We start from the raw sequence: 26,144 nt of genomic DNA, 5'->3' as shown, positions 1-26,144 counted from the left end.
AATGCCCATTGCTTCATGCTCCAATCGTACTCCAATATCTTTATCTTCAATTTTAAAATTTAAATAGATAATCTGAAACACTCAACATGATATCTATATTAAAATATGAATAGACACCAAATTCTATATATTTCAAAAAAAAAAAATACTATTTTTAAAAATAGGAACAAAATCACTATTTTTTTAGAAAATTGTAGACCATCTAAAAACAATGATTTTGTACCTATCTTAAAAAATATTTAAAAAGTTCCAAAAAATATCAAATTTGGTCTCTAATCATATTTTAATGTGGATATCATGTTAAGCCGTTTGGATCGTCTGTTTGAACTTTGAAATTAAAGATAAAATTTTGAGGTACAATTGAAGCACGAGCAATGGGACATTTGAGCCCTCATATTATATTATGCACATGATATGTTTGAAGTAATTTATGATGAGATTGATTCTTACATTTTGTTATATAATTATAACTCATAAAAGGAGAATGGGGTGTGTACTGTAGCTATGAACAGTGACACCTCCATTTCCTGCCTTCTGATTCTCATCCTGCGTTTGCATTTACCTCGCTGATGTCACATGACATCACCAACAAAAGTTTCCCAATTTTCCTCTTATCTCAAGATCCATCACGCCGTCGATTTCTGACCTTCGCTCTCTCCCTCATCTCTTTGTTGTGTGGCTCTCAGCTCGACGCCACGTGCCCCTTCTATTTGGGTACCACCTACCTTCTTCTTCACTGCCATGCCTATTCCTTTTACTTCTGTCATATATTTGCTACTTACTCTCTTCAGTAATGCGCGCGCCATAGCCGCCCCACAAAAAAAAGCCCCAAATCACTCCCTCGGCCTCTCTCCAGTTCGCATCAGATCCTAGCTGTCATCTGCTGCTGCCTCGCGCGTGCCACATTGTGAGTTTCTCCACAACGTGTTGGTTCCCCGCACTCAGAGCCTCCATCTTTTCTGTGTCTCTAGGTATTTTTCATCATTCTCATCACCAACTTCAACCTTCCAGCTAATTTTTTCACAATCAATTTGCACTTCGTTGCTCCTCCACCTTCGACATTGCCATTAGGTAACTTAATTGATTCTTTACTAGAGTTAATTGGATCAGGGATGACATTTGATCTTTATCAATGACTGGCGAGCAGTTTCTATAAATATCTCAGTTTGTGCCCTAAGTCATAGTGTCATAGTGATGCCTTTCAATTTTATGTACCTAGAGTTCATATTTTAAAAGTAGAATAATAATAGTTACTGTAACAATTAGCTAGAAAAAAAAATATGATGATCCGTATTCAACATTCCACGATCAATTTGCTGCTTGGGGAAAAAAAATTTACTACTAACCATCTATCTTACCACTTGGCTCAGTCACCTACAAAAGAAGAGCACAAGGTTGATTGCACAGTTGCCCCTCCTATTTAACTTCAGGTTTGCTGATTTAATTCCTTATGCCTTACGATTTGTTCCTAATGGTCTATTATTTAGGCTTCTCACTGCTTGCCAATGTTGCTTGATTGATCTGAGCATACTTACTAGAAAAGAGAATGTTAAGTAGAATTTTCACTGCTCTAGATTGTGTCTATTTATCAGAATTTACATCTGAGCATATTGGAAATAGAAAATGGAAATTATCTTCTACGTTGGAATCCAATAAGAATGTACATGAATTTTGGCTTTGGGGTTTTGGTGCACCTGATTTGTCCTCAATCGAATAAATGTGTTTACTACATTTATTCAATTCAATATTAGTAGCTGCTACCAATCTTTAAAAAAAAAATTATCCTCAATTTCCTGTAAATCGTGCAAGGAGCTTCAAGTTTTTTACCCTGCGTCAGTTGACTAATGCTAGATGTCTTAGTTCTGCATGAATTTAACTCAGATCCTCCTAATTAATTCTCAAATTTTGCAAGTATATAGAAGAGTGGACCAGAAACAACAAATTTAGGAGGAAAGTAGGAAACCACTTAGTCCGCCCCTTCTGTACTTATTTAACACTATAAAAGCCCTAACAGAGAATCAGTTCATCCAAAAATAGCTTTACAATAAACAAACAAACAAATGAATAAATCAAAAGAGCAAATGAATAAATACAGTTGAGACTCTTATCTTTGTATAATTACAATTGAGGCCCTCAGCGCTATTCATTTTTTTGTACATTTTTTGTCTACATTAATGCAAGATACATGATGGACATCGCAAGATACATCATCTAATAATCAAAGAGAAAACCTCCAAGCAAGGTGAAATTTTGCTCCATTGTATTTGATTGTTCTTACTATTTCATTCTTACAGTAATTATTTTAGTACATCACCCAAAAGTAACAATGGAAGGCTACAGTCATATGGTACCCGGGGCGAACAAAAAATGCTTGAAATATTTACCTAGGGCAAACAAAAAATACTTTCAATTAATTTTACTGTATTATTTTTCCTCCATATTAATGTTGGCTATCACTAGTCAATTGGGCGAATGCACACCTTTATAAGTATCATGTTGAAGTTTTCATAGTCAACTCTTATATTATTAAAATATATAATAGATAACTCAATTGCTATATATCTAATTTCAGTAATGCGTAATTGACCCATTTTAAGAAAAAAGTTGCCTCTGTTCCTAAATGCTACATAAATAAAATTAATCAACTATATCCAAATTATTTTGCAAGATTTTTTTACCAAAATTTATCCAAATGCAAACTATTTTACATAGCCCCTTTCTCTCCTATGTGGTAAGGTCTGGCTTTCCAGAAGTGGTGGTGTAGTCTTTCTTTCTGCATATAAGAACCTGAGTTGCCCGTGTAAGGAAAGTCATCCATCGTGGAGTCTGCGAGTGAGCAACATGCGAGAATTTCAGTCGATAAATTTCAAACACAGAGGTAGTGACACGAAGCAGGTTTTTCCATCAACTAACTTAGCTCAAAACCTAGAATATGCATGTATGATATTCCCACTAAAGCACAACTCAAATAGGGACTCAACAGCTGCTGCTGCTAGACAATATTATTGGGCATTTGAACTCAACTTCCAATCTCATCCTTTGTATTTCTCTTCTCTAATGCTTCAAACATTAAAATGACACATGACAGTACCACAATTGATCAGTACATACCAGGTGACATTGGGTAAAGACTTTTTCTGTATAAAATGCCAAAATCCAGGTTGGTGGAATATGATTCTAACTTTGATCTGACACTAATTAAATAATATAATAAAATATATTTGGAATTCTTTCCTCTCTAAAACTTCTAGCTTTGGAAATTGAATTAGGGCAACCCCACACTGCAAGCTTGTAAGATTCTATGAAGGAGACATGGTGTGAATACTTTCATTATAAGAAAAGTGATCTAAAAAATGAAGTCTGGTGAGTAGAAATGAAAGTAGCTAGCAGGAGAGGAGCAAGTAAAGAGACGAATTGGTGATATTCAAGAAGAAGACTGTATCTTTCATACTCGTAAATGTTTGGCCTAAACCTAATGTTCCTTTGTCAACACCAGGTGTAGATTAAATTTCTGTTACAAATATAGAGAAATAAGTAGGCCAACTATCATCTTAGATAGTAATTAAGTGTATATATGAACTCAGTTTATCAAATACTTGCTACAGGAGGTTCAATTCAATATGATGCACAGTTCAAATGTTACCATCAGAGATTACACGAATAATGAAATGTACATAAGTGAAAAATGTGGTCGCAACAGAAACTGAAAAAAGTATATCCACTTACACTATTAATTTGGATATACATGGTTAACACCATCAATCATCTTCAACTAATGCTCACAACAACAAAAAAAACAACAAAACCATTAGCATGTCAACACATTCAGTTTTCCTCCTAGGCCCAATAAAAGAAGTCAACACATATGTGCACCACTCATCTGCATGAATGAGAAACAACCAGTTTGACTTGAAACATATCAAGTATTTTTTGCAGGTTATAATTTTCAGAAATGATCATATTTGCCCTTCAGGTACAATAGTTGCAAACTTTGACTTAACTAGGTAATTTCATTGTACTTTACCTTCTAACTCATATATATTTTGTATACACTACAATACTGGCACCCAAAACGATTCGTCAGAAATTAGTTCCAACTTAGCACATCTAACTGAAATTGTCTTTTTTATTTTCCTGTGTAGTTAAAACATCTATTCTTAACAAGAGAAAGATTAAATAGATATCCAATGTTTAAATACAACTTATATTCTTCAATCCATGCAAGCGAAAACTATCATTTGTTAACTTTTGTTTCCTCGAATGTCTCAATTTGTGATAATGAAAAATTAAGAAATTGAATCAATTAAAATGTTAGCTGCACTGATATATTTACTTCCCTCCAATTGTCAGTTGTATATTTCCAGAGCAATGCTGGTCTATTATCTTCAGAGTAAAAATTACTGTTTTCTTATTCAAATTCTCTGAAATGGATAAATTATATGTGGCTCGGTGTACCATCTGCTCAATTATAGATCTCTACTCTCTCGAATTTGAACTTATGCATTAGATTCAAAGAAGACAAAATTACAAGATGCAGCTGAAGTCAGATTTGCTTACAAAATAATTCCATACTTTATTCACATAATTACAATTACTCATACTATTCCACTTTATTTGCATTTTGTAAAGAAATTTCTCCAATGAATCGGAGGATTCCATACTTTATTCACATATTTACAATTACTCATACTATTCCACTTTATTTGCAATTTGTGAAGAAATTTCTCCAATGAATCGGATGAAAATTACGCACAATTTAGTCATTTTCTTCCATGATTACTGTATAAAATTACGCACAATTTTCGTTCGGAATTTCCGTTCGATAATTTATAGATTCAAATTCCGCCACTACTACTATACAACACAAGCAACATTACAGTAACATCGACGAACAACAGCTTCATGACGGTTGCGGTGTAGCCGCAACATGAAGCACCTAGTTTTATCTAATTGATAATTTATATTTTAAAAATAATAGGATCAATAATCGTAATTATATATATCTTATGATAATATGCAGAAGCTGTATTTGAAGAAATATATTATTTATATATACGATGAAATTGATTCATACATTATATTACATAATCTTATCTAATTAATACGTTATATTCTCTTAAAAGATAATAAGATCAATAATTATAATTATTTATAATTTTATGATACAATGCACAGAATGTTATTCTCATCCACTGCAGAGCTATGGAGTTGTTTAGGTGGAAATAAATCTGTGATTCCAAAGAATCACAGAATTGCAATTCCAAATCCACCACCACTGATCTATTTTGAGATTCATGCATAAAAGCTATTATGTTTTTGAGATTTGTGCATGAAGAGAAATTAATGGATAAATTTTGAATTGCAGGTCCCGTGATTATTTGGAATTATAGGATCTCTGTAATTGCAGATTTATTTCCTGTTTAAGTATAAAATGGCCTCTCCTTGAAATAATTACAGATTTATTCCCTGTTGAATTGTAAGATGGCCTCTCCTTGAAATAATATCAAGTGGTGTAGTGCCAACTGTCAAGTGGGACACTGAAAATGGTCGATTCTTAACTTTTATCGGGATCTTAACAATTGTCGGGTCTCCTTCGATGAAGTAGATAGCTTAGGTACAGGCGGAATTGCTCGTGTTGGAAGGATTGAACATTTTGGAGGGGTGAAAGACGGAAAGGTTTAGAAAAAATTTCCTCAAAAAATAGAAGGTTTAGAAATAGGCCCAAAGATGAAGGTGTCCGGTCAGTGAGCACGGTGTGAATTTTTAGAACTATATGGGTCGAAAACCATGACAAGTATGAATATCACATTAGCACCTGACCTTTTCGGTTCCAGATCCAAATGCTTCAAAAATTCAAGGCCCTTCGCGAATATTAATTATACTGATACTGGTATTATACACACACTTTCCTCAAAAAAAAAAAAATTATATACACTTGTCGTCTCCGTTTTTTCTGTCCGGTCGAAAAAGAACAAAATATCCCCCAATAATTCTGCCTGCATCTTATCCGCTTAGGGGCACACGCGTGCTGTACTAAGATTTCCTAACCGTCTGATCTCCTGAGTTGATTGTACATGAACCCCGAGAATATCGAAGACTGAAGGATGAGTTATTTTTGCGGAAGATCTCTTCAATCTGGACTTCAGATCCAGTTCAATACCTGACCGAGTAAAGTGAGATCTGACTCGTTAGTTTTTATCTGGCACGATTCTCAAAACGGATCTCCTTATATCTAAATATGCACCGTATTACTTTTTGAGCCGGTTAAGTCCGGTACCTGAGGGGATTCGGACTCGTAAATCTTCGCCAGTTGTAGAGAGAAGGGTTATCGAGATCGAATTCCGATCAAGCGGCCGGGAGGTAAAGACTAAAGAGAAGTGCAGAGGGAATAAGCGCGAGAAATCAGCATTTTCCTCTTTTGCTAAAATTAGCCAATTAGGTGGTCAAGTGAAGAAAGGAGGAGTATATTAGCTGGAAATGGGGTATCTGCCTTCTATTGGCAGCAAAGCTGCGCACTTGGTCTCCGATATCACCACCGTTATACTAAATCCCTTGTCTGACGATGAGCATTCTAAACCTCCTCCAGTTAAGCCCTTTTATTTTTCTTTTTAGTTTTTTAATCGTATCTATTTAATTGCCTTATGTTACTTTTGTTGATCAAAGCGTTGGAGAGATTCATTCGTAGCTCTTTCCATTTGGAGAAACTCCGATCGATTGTGACAAGAGTGAAGTTTTCTAATTTTCGTTTTGGAAGTCGTTCATAACTGTAATGCTTTAATTATGGCTCAATTCAAAGGGGATTTTGGTTTATGCATGTCGCTGGCTGCTTGTGTAATTCAGCAATTGGACTGTATAAGCTCCTGATGACCTGATAAGTTCAATTTAGTTTGTGATTTGAATTTCTTCTCTTGATTTTTCTCTTTCTCACCAATTAAGAATCTCTGTGAAAATTCGGTTAGAATCTAAGTCAGATTTTTCTGGTCAAGCACAATCTCTTTGAAAATTCGGTTAGACCCAGGTCTGAATTTTCAAGAGTAGTACTTTATATTTTCTAAGGTCAAGCATAATTTCTTTGAAATAGCATTTGGACATAGTGCTACTCTATTACTAACCAAATTCCCTAATCAACTTGCTAATCAAATCCCATATGCTCCTTCAAAAATAACATCTCCAATTATTTTACAGTGTACTTGATTGGTAAAATCTTCATTTATATTTCTCATAGGATGAAGATGATGAGAACTCAGAATCTGAACAAGAGGAGAGTCCAGTGACACCAGATGGCCCCGACACATCATCTTTTACAGCATTTCTCATCTCTCTTCTTTCACCAGATTCTCACTCTGATCACATGGAAAAAGATTTGAGCTCAGAATCATCCGAAAACCCTAATCAGGCATCCACATCAGAACCCAAGTTACCCAAGTCAAAAAAGAGCATCATTTCCCGAGGCAAGCAATCTATTGGCAAAATCATCAACAAGGCGGCCAGAATCAGCGGATTAAGACCAAATCCTGAGTTAAAATCAGATGGCAACTTGGTTGACCACGCTGAAACAGTTGCACAGGATCCAAAACCTGAAACTGCACATGTTACCGTGCCAAGGCCGGTTGAATCTGCACCGCAACAGAGGGATGATCCACTAATGTCTGAACCGTCAATGCTCATGTCAGAGGATATGAGAACAGCACTCTATTCTTCCCTTCCAGTACTTGTTCAAGGGAGGCACTGGATGCTTTTGTATAGGTTAGTCCTATAATTGTGTAAACACCAGCAATATGTGCTCTGCTTTAGGTCTACTATTTGACACCCAAAGATTCTCATTTTGCAATCACTACCTGCTGTTTGTTGTATCTAACCATTAAAAATAGGGTGAAGTCAAGTAAAAAAAATGACTAAATTGCCCCTGACCTTCTTCTATATTAGCTCAACTAAATACATTGATAAAAAAAAGTCATGTACATTCATTATTACAAATTTATTCCATTTGCTTGACATTGATTTGATTTGTGTATTGATAACAAAAGGACCTTACAGTCAGATACAAAATGTAGAAGTTAAAATTGTTGGATGCTAGATGTGATTGTAAAATACTGTTACTTTTAAAAACGAGGACATTTTGGATTTTACAAAACCTTTCATGATTTTTCTTATTTCCAAAAGTTAATTTACTGTTTGTAGTACTTGGAGGCATGGCATCTCGCTCTCAACATTGTATAGGAGGAGTGCAATCTGTCCTGGATATTCCCTTCTGGTGCTCATCTGTTTTCTATTATGCTCTTTTCTTTTATCTTTTGAAAAAATGTGATTATAATGGCTTTTGTTGCTTCTTTTAAAAAAAATAATAATAGATTGTTGGCGATAAGAAAGGTGCAGTTTTTGGCGGTTTAGTTGAAACACCGTTGCAGCCTACTAACAAGAAGAAGTATCAGGTTGTGTGTTGTTATACAGATCAACTGTGAATGATTTTGACAGTAGTAGATTCTTGACTTATTTTATTTATTTATTTTTACTAGGGGACCAACAACAACTTTGTTTTTACCGATCTGGCTAGTTATCCTGTCATATATCGACCAACAGGTGACTTGAAATTTTAAATAATTGCATTTGATTGCTTATATTTGTTATAGCGAGTATTCAGATATATTGCTTCTGTTCTCTCAGGTGCAAATCATTATTTCACTCTCTGCGCTACTGATTCCTTGGCTTTGGGTGGAGGCAGCCACTTTGCACTCTATCTTGATGGAGACCTGTGAGTTTAGATTACTTGTTTCTACTTCCCCTGTTTCATTGTGCGCATTGTTTGGAGATAAACACGTCTTATAATCGATTATTGAATTGTTTCTACAGATTAACTGGTTCAAGCTCTACGTCAGACACCTTCAATAACCCGTGTCTCGCACATTCTGAAGATTTTGAAGTAAAAGAAGTCGAGGTATGGATTGAACAACTTGAATTAGCTGTTTTGAACATTTGACTATAACAAGTTTTTATGTAAAACAAGATCTGAAGGGTAACCCAGTAATTGTCGTATTCTAATACCCAATAAGACTAAGAGAGTTCAAATGCCTCCATTTTTGTGCCTCCATAATGCCTCCATTTTTAGAACTATAATAAAATATAAAATGTAAAACTTACATAGCAAAATAAAAACTGTTAGATATGATCTATGTCATTTTCTCTATGCACGCATAAAAGATTACAAGTTGATTTTGTTTGGATTAGTATTAAGAGCTTGCAAAAATACACCAATGTGGATAAATTCTGGATATTGAGTTTTCAACTTATTGATTTATATAAAACCAAAAACGAAAAGTGATATTTTTTTATGTGTATGTAGAGAAAATAATATTGATAACGTATAACGGTTTTATTTTGACATATAAATTTTAAAAAAATTGTTATTAAAATATGGAGGCACTTGAACCCTCCTCAAAGAGACTAATAAGCTAACTAAAAGAAATGGTATTTTGGTGCTAGATATATGGGATGCAAGTGAATTCACTAATGTGGTGTTTCTTTGAAATGCAGTTGTGGGGTTTTGTTTATGCATCACAATATGATGAGATGGTCAACCTTTCTCGTACTGAGAAGCCTGGCATTTGCAGATGGTGAGCTCAGAAGTGTAGTAATAGTAGGTGTTGTTGGTTGTTGACATTATCTTGTTGTATATAAAGGAGTGCTTTCTATGGTTATATAAGCTGAAACCCCTGAAGGAGAGAAAGTGAGATAGAGAGCATAAGCATAAACCAGTTTAGGCAATTAATAAGTAACTCCATTGTAAATATTGTTTCTTTTATCCACTGGCGTCTTGCTTGTGTTGCTGGAAATTGCAAGTTTTGGGAATTGGCTCTTGATAACATTACTGTATAGCCTGTAATAAGCTTAGATGTATAATTTATTTTTGCAATTAATTATTCTCCCTTGTTTTACTGATGATTAGGACTGAGTTTCGATCAATTGTCTGAGGAACATTCTAATTGTCCTTTTGAGATGTGTTATTTGGGGATGGAGAATTTCAATTAGGTTTGTCAGAATGGGTACTTGTAGTATATTTCGAAAGGGGGCTCGGTGAGAACCTATCTACTTGACTTGAGCATTATGTAGCCAGTAGCTTGTACCAATTTAAAGGAGAACAAGGCCAATATAAAAAGTTTTGACCTGTACAAAAATAACTGACCTGTAATTCTTAAAAGTGAAATGTTTCAACGAGCAAGCGAAAATAAGTATTATTATTGTTACGAGCACAAAAATTTGCATACATGTACCAATCTGTATCCCTCGATGGAAAAATCCTTTCTCTGAAGTCTGCAAAATTCTGGTACCAATTCCTACAGAATTATAGCACCATAGTTCTTCTGCCACCCCAAAAATATGAGAGGTTGTAGTTGGATCATTATTTTTGTATGAGTTGCCTTTGCTGATTAAGTTGTGATATGTTAAATTATAACCAATCTTTCTTTTTTTTTTTTGAAAGAACAAACTATGAATTTTACTGATTTCACCATACGAACATAATCACTTAGTAGGGCGTCCATTGATAGTTACAAATATTGTGCATTATTGCATCTTCATTGCATGGTTATAAAACATTTCGAAGACTAGATATCTTTTGTTTTGACCTCTTATTAAATACTTATTTGAGTGGCATATTTAAGCCATGTCAAAAAATGGGGGAAAACATTAGCCTACCATATTTTTCATGTCAAAAGGAAAAAAAAGAATAACAAGTTTTTTTAACCAAAATTTAATCTCTCTCAGCTGTTCTTACAATCCTCATCTCCTTCCGTACCAGCATACACCTTCTTCCTCCTATCCACGCGAGAGCACACAGAAATCACCACAAAGCACAGAGCATACACTGCGTGCACCTGCCACGTGGCACGTGGCGCCTCTCCTGCCGCAGCCTGGTGAAAAACTGCTGTGTAATAATGCAACCCTACTCCTAAACCAAGTGCCATTTGCACCAATCCAAGCACTCTCGTCGCTTCTCCATTGGACGGCGATTCAAAAACAACAACAAGATCTGACAGTTGAAGTAGAAGGTATGCAATGTAACCGAGGGACTGCACCATTTGTGTCCATGTGTAAACAGTGGGAGATTCCACATGGAAGAAATTCAGGGGTTCCTGACCTGTTAACACGGTGATAAGAGCTAGCGTTGCAAAGTAGATTGCTAGGTAGGCCTGAACAAACTGGAGTAGAAAGAGACAGGAGCCGAGACGGCGAACTATGGTGACGAAAAGAAGTAGTGTGAGAATTATAAGAAGAGCAGAGGCAAGTGGGGCTATTTGCGGGGCGTATTTGGTGTCAAAAAATGGACTGACAGTTTGCATGACTCCGGCATTAGCGGCAGAGAGATATGTTCTGGAAGTAGTGGAGATGCGTTCTAGATCGGGGAGAAGGGTTCTCTGTAGTCTTGCCGGGAGGTTACGAAATTCTGTTAAGAGATCGGCGTCTTGTTCATCAAATGATTCGTCATGCCATCTAGGTTGGTTCATGGTTGAGATAGGTTTAGATTTGGGTTCCAATTTTTCAGTTTTCTTGGTCTTTATTGCATTGGAGGTGGAGAGTGCAGGTTTATTAAATTGCATTTTGGTTGCATTTTTGGAATTTTGATTTACAGATCTCGATGAATTGGTATCATCAATGGTCTTCTTCTTATGGAGCTTGATTTTGGTGGTGGAAGTGGTAGAGCTGATTTTCTTTGATTTTACGAGCTTTGTTTGATCTTTCTCTTCATCTAGATCAATAAGTTTTCTATTTGAAACCAAGATCGATTTCTCTTCTGCATCAGTTGAAGAGAAGATAAGTGCCTTCCGGTTCAAAATCTTTGATTTTGTTGAAGCGAGTGGGGATGGTGAAGCAACAGATAGTGTGATATGAGTGATCAAAAGCATGTAAACTAGACAAGCTGTGGCAAAGAAGAGAGAGGCCATGCCTGACTTAAATGAGTATAGCAATTTAATTAGAGGGAGATGCAGAGTAGCAGATGGTACCTTAATTGGAGAAGAGTTAGTTATATATATGTATGTATATGTGTGTGTGTATTTTTATCTACCTAGGATTGGAGAGTAATAAATAGTATTGTTGAGTGTGAAAGGTGGGCAACTACAATGCCGTGTTGACAGAGGGGTCACTTACTATGGTCTCACACCAGGGGCATTACATTATGGCTACACAGAGTTCATCAATTTCTCAGTAACTGTACATAAGGTTTTATCTTCTAGAAAATATGGTAGATTGGATTTGTCAGTTTTATCTTTTTCATTTTTTAATTAAACAGTTTTACTGATGAGACCTGAATTACAAAAACAGGCTTTACGAATGCGAATCAAAGTCTACCTGAGACCCGAACGACAAAAACAATTGCTCTAAATGGGCCAATGGAATCATTCAAAATTTCAAATCCAACCCTACCTGCTACCCGCTAGATTGCAATCGCACCTCTATTAGTTACCAAGTGAGATAGTGCTATCTATTATTGAAACAAAACAACTTGATATGTGTCTGATTAGGCATCTCAGCTGGAAGTAAGATTACAGTTAATGAACCAGTACAGTTGTTAGGAAGTAAACTTAGCATGAAAAGAGGGGAATCTAGCAGGACCAACCAATATGTGGTCACACATAATGAACCTTTTAATCATATATACTTTCAATCAATAATATATTTATTCTAGCAGGACCACGTCAGACTTCCATCACCATGCACAAAATGTTCCAAGGTAAAAGAGAAAGCTGTGTGAAAAGGAGAAGAATAAGAAGGGATAATTAAAGAGCTCTCTCAATCTGAGCTTCTATACTGATTTCTATAGAGAAGCAGATGTGAAAAGAGAAGAACAGTATCATGGCTGCTATATCACATGAGGTGTCATGGAGATCTATGGAGAGCATGTGCAATGGTATTTTAATTCATACACATTCCAAAATAATTTGAAAAAAAAAGGGAAACCAAGTATTTTTGTTTAGGTAGTTCTTTGGCTCATGATATATACCAGAAAAACATGGTAAAAAAAAAGGCATCTATGTCGATCAACCACCTAATTAATTTAACATCTGCATAATTAACATGAAGGTGGAATACAATGAAAGTTATGAAGTAAAACCAACATAAACACAAATTAATAGGAAAAATCTGAAAATGTTTCTATCAATGGATCATAACATAAGGCTCTAGCACACTTTTATCTCGGCAGTGGTGCATGAGCGATTGCACAATGCTGATTTATTGCCTGTTTGCTGTGTTTTTTTAGTCACAAAAATATCTGTCTCTCTCCTTCCAGGAGCTAATTAACGACCTAAAAATTATTGATATGTAATTTCCTAGTAACAATGTAAAAATAACAAAAGAAGCAAAGACATATCTTATTTTTGCTTAACCAGAATTCTCTATTCAATATAAAGATAATGCATATACGTTAAATTAGATCTAGATATATCAACTTGTGAAGAAAATGACATCTGATTATTGGCTTTAGATCTGTCTTACGAATCTTAAAGGTTCCTCACATGTAAGCACATGGTTCTTGGGGACCCACCGTATTTTCCAAAATACCAAAATATTTTTGTACTTCTGTTGTGTCAATTTTTTTTCATGTTCACTCGTGGGGTAATAATGTAAGTTGTTATGTTTTATTATTTTCTGTAGTTCAATTTTTGTCGTCTATTTTTTTAAAAAAAAGTTCTTACCCGAAAGTCAATCCAAAAGTCAATTTAATTGACCTAAAAAAATTTATGGCCCAGCCGAAAAACAAGAGAAATAAAAATAAATAATAATATTGAGTGAAGAAGTTAAGGCCTATTGAAGCCCATTTGAATAGCCACAACGCAAGTGTTTTAAGCCTTCTTCTTTTTAGCAATTTAAACCTAAAAAAAAAAAACAATAATAGAGGCGCACAGTTTAGATCCGATACTTAATCCGACTTGCCGACATATTAATTGTTTTAGAATGAAGTGTTTTATATCTTCATTAATCCTATGTGAAATATTTTTTTGGTAAGTAAGATAATTAAAATTGAGATTTTGTTTCATGTTTTCAAACTTTTGCATATAGTCTTTCATAGTTTGAGTTTGATACAACCTTTTCAATTCTTCAAATGCCCTCATGTTTTCAGTATCAGCAAATCTTTTTTTTGAATAATTCCACCGTTTCAGACCGTGTGGAATGATAGTGAATAATTATTGCATATTTCTCTCTGCCCCCTTCATGAGCTCGCACATTGCATCCAGTTATGTTTCGATTGCTTGCTTGCTTCATAAATACAATACGCATAGACACGCAATTAACGTGTTGGTTTGCGTCCATGCCTATGTCTATGCAGCCGAACCGGCTCTATGAGTACTCAATCACGTTGCACGGGCTGCCGTCCAACGTGCGCAAGGACCTGAACCACAGCTTCCCTTTGAAGACCATCTTTGACTCGCTGGAGGAGAAACGTATTCTCGCCACGCTCTTCCTCAAGACCCTGCGCAAGCTCAAGCACCGTCAACTTCCTCAAAAATGTTCAGATGTTGACGGCTTGTCACCATAAGTTTTCAATATATATATATATATACGAGGTTGGCAAGTGGTAGTTCCTGAGTTTTAGTGCTACCAATTAGTTTTTCAATTTTTAAAGTTCAAAATATCGATCCGAACCGTTCAAGTTGATCTCTATATTAAAATGTGCTTGGAGACCAAATTTTACATTTTTCTCAATTTTTTTATTATTTATGAAGCCACTTTGAAAATCGCTGATCCGACGGTAGGTTAACAAAACAGTAAAATCAGAAGTCACCGTTGGATCAGCGATTTTCAAAGTGGCTTAATAAATAGTAAAAAAATTCAGAAAAATGTAAAATTTGGTCTCCAAGCATATTTTAATATAGAGATCAACTTGAACGGTTCGGATTGACGTTTTGAACTTTAAAAATTGAAAAACGAATTGGTAACACCAAAGCTTAGGAACTACCACTTTGATCTTAGTTCAAAACGTCGATCCGAACCGTTCAAGTTGATCTCTATATTAAAATATGCTTGGAGACCAAATTTTATATTTTTTTGAATTTTTTTTACTATTTATTAAGCCACTTTGAAAATCGTTGATCCAACGGTGGCTTAACAAAACAGTAAAATCAGAAGCCATCGTTGGATCCGCGATTTTCAAAGTGGCTTAATAAATAGTAAAAAAAATTGACAAAAATATAAAATTTGGTCTCCAAGCACATTTTAATATAGAGATCAACTTGAACGGTTCAGATCGACATTTTGAACTTTAAAAATTGAAAAACTAATTGGTAGCACCAAAGCTCAAAAACTACCACTTTGATCTTAGCCAACCTCTATATATATATATATATATATATAGAGAGAGAGAGAGAGAGATGGGCTATGGTGCATTGCAATGCATGGAGGGGTTTGTGCATTGGACCATAAATATAAAATTCAAAATTCAAAATTCAAATGACCGATCCAAACCGTTCATCTTGTTCTCCATATTAATATGTTCTTGGAGACCAAATTTTACATTTTTATGAATTTTTTTACTATTTATTAAGTATTTTACAAAATTGTTGATCCAACGGTGACTTAACAAAACAGTAAAATCAGCAGCCACCGTTGGATCAACAATTTTGTAAAATACTTAATAAATAGTAAAAACATTCAGAAAAATGTAAAATTTGGTCTCCAAGCACATATTAATATGGAGAACAAGATGAACGGTTTGGATCGGTCATTTGAATTTTAAATTTTAGATTTATGGTCCAATGCACAAACCCCTCAATGTATTGCAATGCACCATAGCGCATCTATATATATATATATTAATTCTCCTCTTGTGAGTTATTTACATGTTACTAATTTTTAGTTCCTTTTGGTTTTCAAATTATGAAAGGATGGATATTAATTAAATAAGATGATGAGCTGCAGAGTGGTGAAGGATAAGTGGTGTGGATTCGTGCAATTTTGTTGGATTCCAGTAGCTGTTTTTGCACGAAAATTGATTAATTTTAGATAAAAGATTAATTTATCTAATATACTAAAATTATATTATTTCATGAAAATTAAAGGAATATTAAGGTTGCCTTTGGCATTGTTAATGTTTCTCATTTTTCATTTTTTTTATTTGCAATCAAAGTAATCACGTTTGAATAAATTATGATGATGGTTGTCACTATATTTATAAGAGGAGGGTTCAAATGCCTCCATGTTTTTGTGCCTCCATCATGCCTCTATCTCTCTCCATTATTTTCAAAGTTCAAACAGTCGATCCGAACCGATCAATCTAACCTCCATACTAAAATATGTTTGGAGACCAAATTTTATATTTTTAGGAATTTTTTTAGATAGGTACAAAATCAGTAAATCTGAACCATCTAAAAACAGTATTTTTGTATCTATCTAAAAAAATAGTAAAAAAATTCCTAAAAATATAAAATTTAGTCTCCAAATATATTTTAGTATGGAGGTTAGGTTGAGCGGTTCGGATCGATTGTTTGAACTTTGAAAACGATGAAGAGGGATGGAGACATGATAGAGGCACAAAAACATGGAGGCATTTGAACCCTCCTCTATTTATAAAGCATCTGATCTATATTTCTGGCCTATTTGAAATGGATGTTTATGACACTCTCATGCTTGGAGACTGGAGAGTTCGTAGACTCTACGGTACATAACATAAAACTTTAGTTTGAAATTCCAACCGTCCGATCAAATTAAATCTGAACTAATTTACAATGAAAATTCCGGATTCAAACTCAAATTTTGAGTTATCTCGGAGAACGAATTCATGCTTGGAAGGGTAGATGTGGCAAGAAACCCCACTTTTTTTTTTTATGTCTACAGCAATTAATTTTTAATCTTTTGGTGATTTTATGGTTTCTCATGATGTATATTAGTTTTTATGTATCTACTGTTCAACTTTATGTTTTATGTACAGATTAGAGCTGGTTTGAACTTGATGCTTCAAAATTAATTTTAATTTGTATTGAAATAAACGACTACAAAGAAGCTGTAAAGTTATGAGGAAAAATTGAAATCTCCACTTTTAAATAACCAACAATTCTAAAAACTTATTTTCTAATCAACTGTACTACTTTTTTTTTTTTTTGTCAATTTTATCTATAAACCAACACAAAACAGTTACTGGGTTCGAATGCGATAGATTTTCAAATCAAACTAAAAGAAACACTAATTCTACTCGTCTTATTCGGCCCAACAACCGGTCCATTCCAGTTCGGTTGACGAGCCAAGTCCATCTTAATATGAGATGGCATGGGCATGGCAGTGTAATTTTTATTTTGCCTATTTATTTATGAGGAGGGTTCAAATGTCTCTATTTTTTAAAACTTTAATAACTCAAAATTTAAAACTTAAAAGTCAAAATAAAACCGTTGGATATGATCTACGTCATTTTATTTATGCACGTGTAAAAAATTATGACATTTCAATTTTATTTTAATTGTCATCAAGAGCTTGTAAAAAATGCATTAATATGGATGATTTCTAGACGTTGATTTTTGAACTTATTGATTCACATAAAAGCAAAATTAAAATGTGATAATTTTTTATGAGCACATAGAGAAAATAACATAGATCACATCTAACGGTTTTATTTTGACTTTTAAGTTTTAAATTTTGAGTTATTAAAGTTTTAAAAAATAGAGGCATGGTGGAGGCACAAAAAATGGAGGCATTTGAACCCTCCTCTTTATTTATAACAAGGAATGAATATAATGATAACTATTTTTGTATGATAATTGATAAATTTATTATCTTAATAGGAAAAAAGTAAGTTGTACGAGTATTTTTTTTGTATGTCAAATTTGATGTTATTTCCAAGTTGATTGGTCACTGATTAAGTGCGGATAAAATTCAACCTTTTGATAGATAATCAATCGATTTTAAGTTAAATTAAATTTGCTAAATAATTTATTTACGATATATTAATTTTAATTTTTTATTTCGATAACTGTAACATCTGTTGTCACGATCATCAAATAAATTTATCTTTTTTGAAAGCTTGGTAGTGAAGATCAAATAAATTTATGATTAATATAATTTCTCAGGTTTGATGGGTTGTCCCCCAACTAGGGCTGCAAATGAACCGAACCAAATCGAATTAGACCGAATTTGAATTCGAAATTATTTCGAACCGAACTCAGTTCGAAATTGAAATAGATTTCAAACCTAAAATGCTAGTTCGAATTTGGTTCGGTATAATTCGAACTAGTTCGATTTGATTCGAAATTAGTTCGAAATTGAAAGCTTAAAGGGAAATAAATCTGCTGCGATTTCATGAAATAAGAGCGATTTTAAAGCTTAAATTGAAAAGCTTAACGCTTAAAGCTCCGAATTCATGGAAGAAGAGCGAGGAGGGAGGGGAGAAGAGGTTTTCGGGCTTGCAACTTCAGGGGAAATAAATCTGCTGCGATTCCAAATTCCTTCCTTCATTTGTTTAGAGATTTGTACATAAAAGGTAACTCCTCTTTGAGATTTGTGCATTTTAAAATTTGAAGGGAGGGATATGGAATCGCAGCAGGTTTATTTCCAACTTCAGAAAAGTGGGCCCCATGCATTGAATGCGCTCACAGGAATTTGCCCACGATTCGCTGGTACGCATTGAATGCGCCAAGATTAGCTACAGCATAAACGAATTGGGCCTACGAATTGAACTACAGCGTAAATGAATTGGGCCTGGTTCCGCACTACAGCGTGAACGAATCGAACTTGCCCAGATTCGCGAACCACACGAATCGAATTGGGCCTAGTTCGAATTCGAAATTGAATTAATTTCGAATCAAACTGGTTTGAATTAATTTCGAATCAAACTGGTTTGAATTAATTTCGAACCGAATTACTTTCGAATCGAATTATTTTCGAACTTTTTCAAATCGAACTCGAATCGAATCACGAATCTCGAATTTTTTGTGCACCCCTACCCCCAACATTGCATGTCTTGAAAAGTTTTCATTTTTTTGTTTTGCCAAAACTTGCCTGTCAAATATAATACAACATTATTTCTGTCGCTCAATGCAAAATGTTGAAAGGATAATAGTTACACATAGTTGATCCTGGTGACACCCATAAATTACAACCTGCACTTGCCACCTGCCTACAAATGGAAAATGGATTTAAAGGAAACATATATATATAAACATTTAATTGTTGAGACTAACTAAAAATAAAATTGACAGAACATGTTTATACCTGAATTTGAATTATCTATTCTGTGACTTTTGTCACCCACAGACAAAAAAAAATGAAAAAAAAGTTAGTATTAGCCATCTTATCCATTTTTTATGCCAAGAGTACTTGCTATCTCTCCATCCAGTCCAGAAATATAGAAAAAAAAAAAAAATCAGAGCAAGAAAAAAGAAATAAAAATACAGCTGGGCAATTTGGTTTGTGTACGTGCGAGGCACCACACCTACGTGAGGAGCTGAACCTAGTCACTCCATTAAGCTCCTAATTTTGAGACGAAAAAAATAATTGAAAAAAATTGAAACCCAACGAAAAACCCAATATAATTTTATTATTATTATTTTCTTCTCAAGAATACAAAACTGGGAAAACCACCACCAACTGTCTGAAATACACAGCTCTAAACTTAGAAAAATATTCTAAGAAATGCAACTTCCCTTTTCCTTTCCAGCCGTGATCCAGCGCTTACCTCCTCTTCTTTCTCTTTTCATCTCAGTACCATCCCGAAAATTATTCCGAGAATTCAAATCAATATTTAAATCAATCAGCCACTCCTTTTTTTCTGCTTGGATTGAGCTTCAAAATTTTGATATCCCCATTGTTAATTAAAAAAAAAAAAAAACAGAGCTTTCACCCCATTTATTTACTGTGATTTTTCTTTTCTTTTGTTGTTACGTATAACTGGTACCTTGTGTCAACCCAATCACACTCAGCTCTCAATTTCATCCCTCCATTGGCGCCACGTAGACATTAATTTATGATGCCATATAATTCCCCTGCAACAACATTGGCTTCTCCATCACATTATTTCAGAGGAAAAAAAAAAGGAAATTAGAGAAAATTCATGAAAGCGCACTAACCCCCTCCCCCTTCCCCCCTTCAAGAAAAATAAAATAAAAATAAGTCATCATAAACATCCCTCAATTCCCTCTCCAATTTTCCTTCCTCCTTCATGGAAACAAAACTATAGTTGTATTTTTATTACAATTAAAGGAGGAGCAAAAATGGGGGACGAGAAGGCACCGTCGGGGTGCTCTATGTTCGGCATGTTCAGGCGCAAGCGCTCGGTGTCGGCGACATCCATCCCCCGATTTGACCCCGACGAGGGTTCCAAGGCCTCATCAAGATCAGCCTCCTTGCAGAACTCTCAGAGCATGACCAACGAGGTCTCGAGTGCAAACAGCTCACGTAGACGACCTGGACCCGGCTTTGCTGTAACCTCTTCTGTGGCCCCACCGAAGCTCTACGTGCCCCCGGCATTGCCGCACGCTGGTACCGAAACATCCCTGGTACCAGCAAGATATCCTGTTCAGCAAAAACCGATGGGCCAAAAGCAGCCCGAGTCGAAACCTCCTGTGTCCCCAGGTTATACTGGCCTCGCCGCAGAGCTCGATAAAATGATTCACGATCGGCACAAGGTGAAGGGCGTTAGCGGCTTGATGCGTGCCACATCAGGTAACATGATGATTCACGGGAGCCTGGGTAATCTCGGTAGCCAAATTCCAAATAGATTTGCTAATGTCAATGAAATAGACCATCATGGCGGCCACAACCCGAATAGACACAGCAATGCAGCTAATGCTGGTTACCAACAAGGTGGCACCAACTTGAATAGAACCAACAATGGCAATGTCATGAATGGCAACGGCATCCCGAGAAGTGTTGCGCTGCCAATAGAGAATGCGCCGGCACGGGAGGAAGCAGAGACGAACCCAGAGCTTTGTAGAGTGCTGTCAAGACGCCTCAGTCCAGAGGAGTTGAAAGAAATGGGGAACGAGGAATACAAGCAAGGGAGATATGCCGAGGCATTGGCATTGTATGATAGAGCGATTGTAATGGATCCGAAGAAGGCAGCGTATTGGAGCAACAAGGCCGCGGCTTTGACGGGGCTCGGCCAGCTTCTAGAAGCTGTAACAGAGTGCAAGGAGGCCGTCAGGATCGATTCCTCCTACCACCGTGCGCACCATAGGCTCGCCAATTTGTACCTCAGGTAAATGTGGATTTAGACTTTGGTATTCATTTAAATTTACCTTCAGTGAGGAATAACAAAAATGGTGCATGGACAGAAATTACAATCTTTTTATTTCATGCGATTTGGTTGGACATCCAAATTTTTGTAATCCATTGCAGAACCCAAACACTAAAATATTCTGGGCTGGATCAGAGCAGAGCTGAGATGGGGTAAAAAGGAGGCCCAAAATAACCCATGATTAGATCTGGTGTTGTAACTTTATTAATATTTTCTCAACTTTGCCCCCAAAATTTCATAGTCGAATTCGGGCATTTCAATCTGCCTATGTATAATATAGGTAATTAAGCAAATTATTCAACTGCTTTATTTTGTTGAGATCAGATGTGCTTGTGCATGGCGGTTACTCCCCATTCTTTCTTCAGGGTTACCGTTAATAACGACTTTATATCACTTTGCACACAAGGTGTTTGATAGATTGTTCCTGTGAGCTCTCTGTTGCATAGCAAGTTAGCAACATGCTCCTGCTTCCCTGAAAATAATTCTCAGAATGTCTGACAAGGAGGGCTATAGTATTGCCACCTAAAAGCTTCTGAATTTCTTGTAGTATTGCTTCTTTTTTACCAATATGCAATCAATCATCAAACTTAGTTTCCTCTGTCGAGTGGAGTTGTTTCAAGTTCAGGCCAGACATGATCAGTGTTATTTCCAGACAATTATTTTGTAGAGATACATGTACCTTATCATAATAAAAAAATGCTCGATTTCAGATTAGGAGACCCCGACAAAGCCATCCACCACTACAAACTGTCAGCAAAAGAAGCCACTAACACTGACATTTCTAGAGCCCAGTCAGTGAAGAACCGAATTGCGAAATGCAACGAAGCACGTAAGCTTAAGGATTGGGTGAGTGTGACAAAGGAGGCCAAATCTGCTATTGTGGATGGCGCCGATTCTGCTCCTCAGGTACTCGGTCTTAATCTTAGGAAAAGACAGGAAAAATGTAATATTACTCTTGTATTAGTTTGTGTGTGTGTGGGCAGTGCTCTGGTATGACTAAGTTTCTTATTTGTTCCTCTCGAAAATTTGAAATTTTTTTCCAAAAAAATACTCTTTATCTTATTCAAATCTTCAAGAGGCAAGAGTGACCGAGTAAGTGAAGTTTCTAGGGCAAAATAAAATATTTAAAAGAGTACAAAGGTATCACTACAGAATGATAACTCAATGATCATGCTCAGAAGGATTTACTCTTTGAAGAAGCATATCATGTGTGATACTTTTTATTTTTGGAAGGGTGATAATGCTTGATTTGAAATGTTGCGAGCCTACCCGAAACATGCCCTTCTCTTTGGGGATATATTTACTTGTGTACTGATAGTATTTTGCTCTCTGAAAGGTATTTGCATTTCAAGCAGAGGCTCTGATTAAACTTCAAAACCATGACGAGGCTGAATCAGTGCTGATTGATGCACCCAAGTTCGATGTCAACGAATCAACTAAGTTTTTCGGTACCATTGCCAATGCATTTGTTTTAATGGTGCAAGCTCAGGTGGATATGGCGGTCGGCAGGTTTTATTTTCTTTCTTCTTGGAAGAAAAATTAATGTTTCTGGTGTGTTTTAAATCCCAGAAACCGTAACATGTAGAACTTCTCTTTTAGATTCATTTGCTGTAATATGACCATTTTGCCCTTTTTTTTTAGTTACATCCATAAAAACTTTAAAGTAACTTGATAGTCTCAAGATAATATTGTCAATGAAAAGTGACATTTACAATAAAAAATGGTTTGAGCACAATATAGTGCAAATTAAACTAAAATTTGCTATAATGAAGTACAAATTTGCTAAAAAATGTGTTTATTTTATTCTTGTGGCATTTACAACTGCTTCAACAGGCTCATCAATTTTTCTTCCCTATGTTAACAGATTTGAAGATGCGGTTAAAAATGCTACTACAGCCTCTCAAATTGACCCCGGCAACCGAGAAATAGCAAACCTGGTCAAAAGAACAAAATCTGTTGCATCGGCTCGGTCAAGAGGCAACAACCACTTCAAGGCGTCACGGTTTCTTGAGGCATGCATATCATACGGCGAAGGCCTGGGCTACGAACCGAGTAATTCCGTGCTCTTATGCAATCGGGCTGCTTGTCAGTCGAAACTAGAAAATTACCAAAAAGCCGTTGACGATTGCAATGCAGCACTATCAGTTAGGCCAGCTTATAGCAAGGCACGGCTCCGACGAGCTGATTGCAATGCAAAGGTATTATTACTGTACAGTACCAGTTTTTTTTTGCAGATATATTTATGAGCATTCACTGTTTGAATATATTTTGATGATCCCTTCATGATTCATAAAGTCATTTAGTGCACATCCCAAATAACTCTAAAAACCCAAAAAACTAAATAAAGGTCTAATGTCTTGAAAAAAGGTAGACAGTTGAAAAATGGGTATCCAATTTTAGCAGACGCCATGTGGGTCGTAGCCCAGTTGTTTTTTGCCAATCTGGTGGCCAAGATCATTTCATTTTCTTCCCTTAAGAGCAAATTAAGCATGCCTTACAAAATACAGGGTGCTCCTTTTTCTTTCCTTGCACAAATATATTCTTCTTTGAGTGAGGCTATGGTACTATGCGTAGCGCGGATTGGTCCGTACTATGCATCAATATCTTTGTTTTCAAAGTCCAAACAGTTGATCTGAACCATTCAACATGATAACCATATGAAATGTACTTTAAATCAAATTTTACGTCTTTTAGAAATTTTTTACTATTTTTTAGATAGGTAGAAAATTACTTGATCTAAAAGTAGTAATTTTCAACATATCTAAAAAAATAGTAAAAACAAATTCTAAAAAATATAAAATTTAGTATGCACATATATTTTTATAAGGAGATCATGTTTAATGATTCAGATTGACCGTTTGGACTTTAAAAACAAAGATATTGATCCATCAATACGGACCAATCAAGGCTATGCATAGTACCATAGCCTCACTCATTTGTATGTTTATTCTTCAATTTGTTATCCAAAGAGATGTGCAAAACCTATGAACATGTCTGCAATTCAATGTGTTCTCTAATTTCATTTTCTTTTTCTTATTTTTTCTCTTTAAAAAGCTGGAGAAATGGGAGGCATGTATAAAAGATTACCAGATTTTGATGCAAGAGATGCCAGGAAATGAAGAGGTGAGCAAGGGCTTAGCAGAAGCCGAAGAAGAATTGAATAAGAAACGAGGAGAAGAAACAAAAGATAGTTCTCTGATCGCTCATTCACCCGATTAATGTATATTTCTTTTCTTTTCTTTTTTTCTTATTTAATTAGCCAATGTATGTAGTGTTTCTTCTTCCCTTTTGTGGCGACAAACTGTGATTTAATGACATGTTTGATTTTTTTTTTTTTGGTTTCTTTTTTTACGGGTTTGGGGCAAAAGAACAAATTTTGAGCACATCTGCAAAGCCAGATCTGCTTCTTCATTTTTTTGCAAAAAGTTTGGTTTGTATTCTTTTCTTCTTTTTGCAATATTCTTGTTTTCATTGATACTATAACAGTGTACATATTAGTTCTTCTTGTTCGGTTATTTGTTCTTTTGCTTCTTTATTTTCTTTTATGTTTTTGAAATATTAGCTTGGGGTTTAAATTGTTGGTTAATGAAAAGGGTTAATTTCTCACATACCCTTCAAGAGTTTCCTAATGAAAAATGTGCAATAAAAGGAGCTGAGGTGATTATGCAATGAGTCAAAATTAGTTAGAAACAAAGAAAAAAGTTTCTTTTGTGATTCCTTTTGTGCTGAAAAGTAAGTACAAAAAAAGAATAATTAAAGCATATGAAGAGATGCTTATAGTACACATTGGTTCCAGTGATAAAATGCTTTACCAGTACAGTTGTGTACCGGACAAATGTTTTATGAACTTTTAGTACTAGCAAGCTGCACCAGCACCACTACGAATCTAATGCAATTCTCTGACAATTATATCCAGATTTATTTCTTATTATTGTAATCTTTTTTTTAATTGAAGCCCGTAAGCGTGTTTGCATTAAAACACAAAAATTCCTGACAGGAATTCATGTTTATTTGGGTTTCCCAGTTGTATTTGTATGACATATGTTCTCTCTTTTCTTTAGAATGTCTCTATTCAACTGATTTATCATTAGAAGCACATTCATGCTAGTTGGAACAAATTAAATACCAGCATTTTTTTTATTCTCAATACCTAATCCAGCTGATTTTCAGTTGAGGAGTTTCCGTTTAATTTTTTTTTAACATAGTTTTGGTTCCAATGCAATACAGCCATATTCAATTTTCACAATTCTAACCCCAATATAATTATTCTGTTATTCAATCATATTCTAATTCTGTTTGCCTCTAAATATACCAGAATAATGCATATAATACTGAACATGACGTCTGATATCAGTGCAACAACATAATCATTTTATAAAACCGCCATCCAGCCTAGCAAGATAATGAATTAAATATTAATTTCAACAATTAAAATTAACATAAATAAAGGAACCCAATGCATGGGCATGAAAGAGAAGCCTTCTTTTTCTTCTTTTTTTCTCTGTCGAGATTAGTTTAGAAAGAGAAGTAGCATCTTTCTTTCCTAAAGGCTTGGCATGCTAAACTCCACTAAGCCAGCCTGTTGGGCCCACAAATCAGAACCCCTACTCAAGTTCATCACATAGTACGTACACCTAATACACTTGCTTCACCATTAATTAAACTTCTCTTTTGTTCTTTTTTTCCAATTTTTTAATGAGAAAATGCTGCCACCTTCACCCTCCCCCACTTCTCTCGCCTAAGTTTTTTCTTCAATAAATATGAGTTCACATATCCTTGATCTATCTAATCAATCAATTCATATTGTGAGCGACTATTAATTTGTATTCATATTGTCACCGTAATAAGTTATGTTATGAAGTCGATGGTTTTGTATGGTTCTGTTATTATTTATTATATCAGTTGATGAATTGACAAGCAGCAACGGACA

At 35.2% G+C, this 26,144-nt stretch overlaps 3 protein-coding genes and 1 long non-coding RNA gene across 4 annotated transcripts; 3 read left to right on the top strand and 1 right to left on the bottom strand.

Moving 5' to 3' along the window:
• Positions 1–730: 730 nt before the first annotated feature.
• LOC144566694 (uncharacterized) lies at positions 731–3,632 on the top strand. Its single transcript, XR_013515264.1, has 5 exons — positions 731–971; positions 1,371–1,430; positions 2,182–2,242; positions 2,737–2,878; positions 3,270–3,632. It is a non-coding gene; the product is annotated as an uncharacterized LOC144566694 (long non-coding RNA).
• A 2,625-nt stretch (positions 3,633–6,257) lies between these two features.
• Positions 6,258–9,917, top strand: LOC144566262 (TLD-domain containing nucleolar protein). Its single transcript, XM_078316237.1, has 8 exons — positions 6,258–6,585; positions 7,226–7,746; positions 8,182–8,254; positions 8,352–8,432; positions 8,517–8,580; positions 8,665–8,752; positions 8,851–8,935; positions 9,532–9,917. Exons 1-8 carry the CDS (start codon positions 6,478–6,480, stop codon positions 9,613–9,615), a joined length of 1,104 nt encoding a protein of 367 aa, XP_078172363.1. The 5' UTR covers positions 6,258–6,477; the 3' UTR covers positions 9,616–9,917.
• Positions 9,918–10,541: 624 nt separating this feature from the next.
• On the bottom strand, positions 10,542–12,875 carry LOC144566365 (uncharacterized). Its single transcript, XM_078316383.1, has one exon. It carries the CDS (start codon positions 11,937–11,939, stop codon positions 10,758–10,760), a length of 1,182 nt encoding a protein of 393 aa, XP_078172509.1. The 5' UTR covers positions 11,940–12,875; the 3' UTR covers positions 10,542–10,757.
• A 6,708-nt stretch (positions 12,876–19,583) lies between these two features.
• LOC144565897 (inactive TPR repeat-containing thioredoxin TTL3-like) lies at positions 19,584–24,800 on the top strand. Its single transcript, XM_078315737.1, has 5 exons — positions 19,584–21,175; positions 21,925–22,120; positions 22,551–22,723; positions 23,079–23,412; positions 24,269–24,800. The coding sequence occupies exons 1-5, from the start codon at positions 20,190–20,192 to the stop codon at positions 24,431–24,433; spliced, it is 1,854 nt and encodes a 617-aa protein (XP_078171863.1). The 5' UTR covers positions 19,584–20,189; the 3' UTR covers positions 24,434–24,800.
• The last annotated feature ends 1,344 nt before the right edge of the window (positions 24,801–26,144 follow it).

Source organism: Carex rostrata, chromosome 15, assembly GCF_964058835.1.
Source record: "Carex rostrata chromosome 15, lpCarRost1.2, whole genome shotgun sequence".
Taxonomy (NCBI): domain Eukaryota; kingdom Viridiplantae; phylum Streptophyta; class Magnoliopsida; order Poales; family Cyperaceae; genus Carex; species Carex rostrata.
Note: the sequence above shows the minus strand (reverse complement) of the source record. Positions and strands in the feature narration are given on the sequence as shown.

Bases quoted from the DNA above. Each gene is read 5' to 3' on its own strand.
- LOC144566262 (XM_078316237.1), top strand. From the start codon at position 6,478: ATGGGGTATCTGCCTTCTATTGGCAGCAAAGCTGCGCACTTGGTCTCC. The intron at 7,747-8,181 runs GTTAGTCCTATA...TACTGTTTGTAG, and splicing joins CACTGGATGCTTTTGTATAG to TACTTGGAGGCATGGCATCT. The intron at 8,753-8,850 runs GTGAGTTTAGAT...TTGTTTCTACAG, and splicing joins CTCTATCTTGATGGAGACCT to ATTAACTGGTTCAAGCTCTA.
- LOC144566365 (XM_078316383.1), bottom strand. From the start codon at position 11,939: ATGGCCTCTCTCTTCTTTGCCACAGCTTGTCTAGTTTACATGCTTTTG.
- LOC144565897 (XM_078315737.1), top strand. From the start codon at position 20,190: ATGGGGGACGAGAAGGCACCGTCGGGGTGCTCTATGTTCGGCATGTTC. The intron at 21,176-21,924 runs GTAAATGTGGAT...GCTCGATTTCAG, and splicing joins CTCGCCAATTTGTACCTCAG to ATTAGGAGACCCCGACAAAG. The intron at 22,724-23,078 runs GTTTTATTTTCT...CTATGTTAACAG, and splicing joins GTGGATATGGCGGTCGGCAG to ATTTGAAGATGCGGTTAAAA.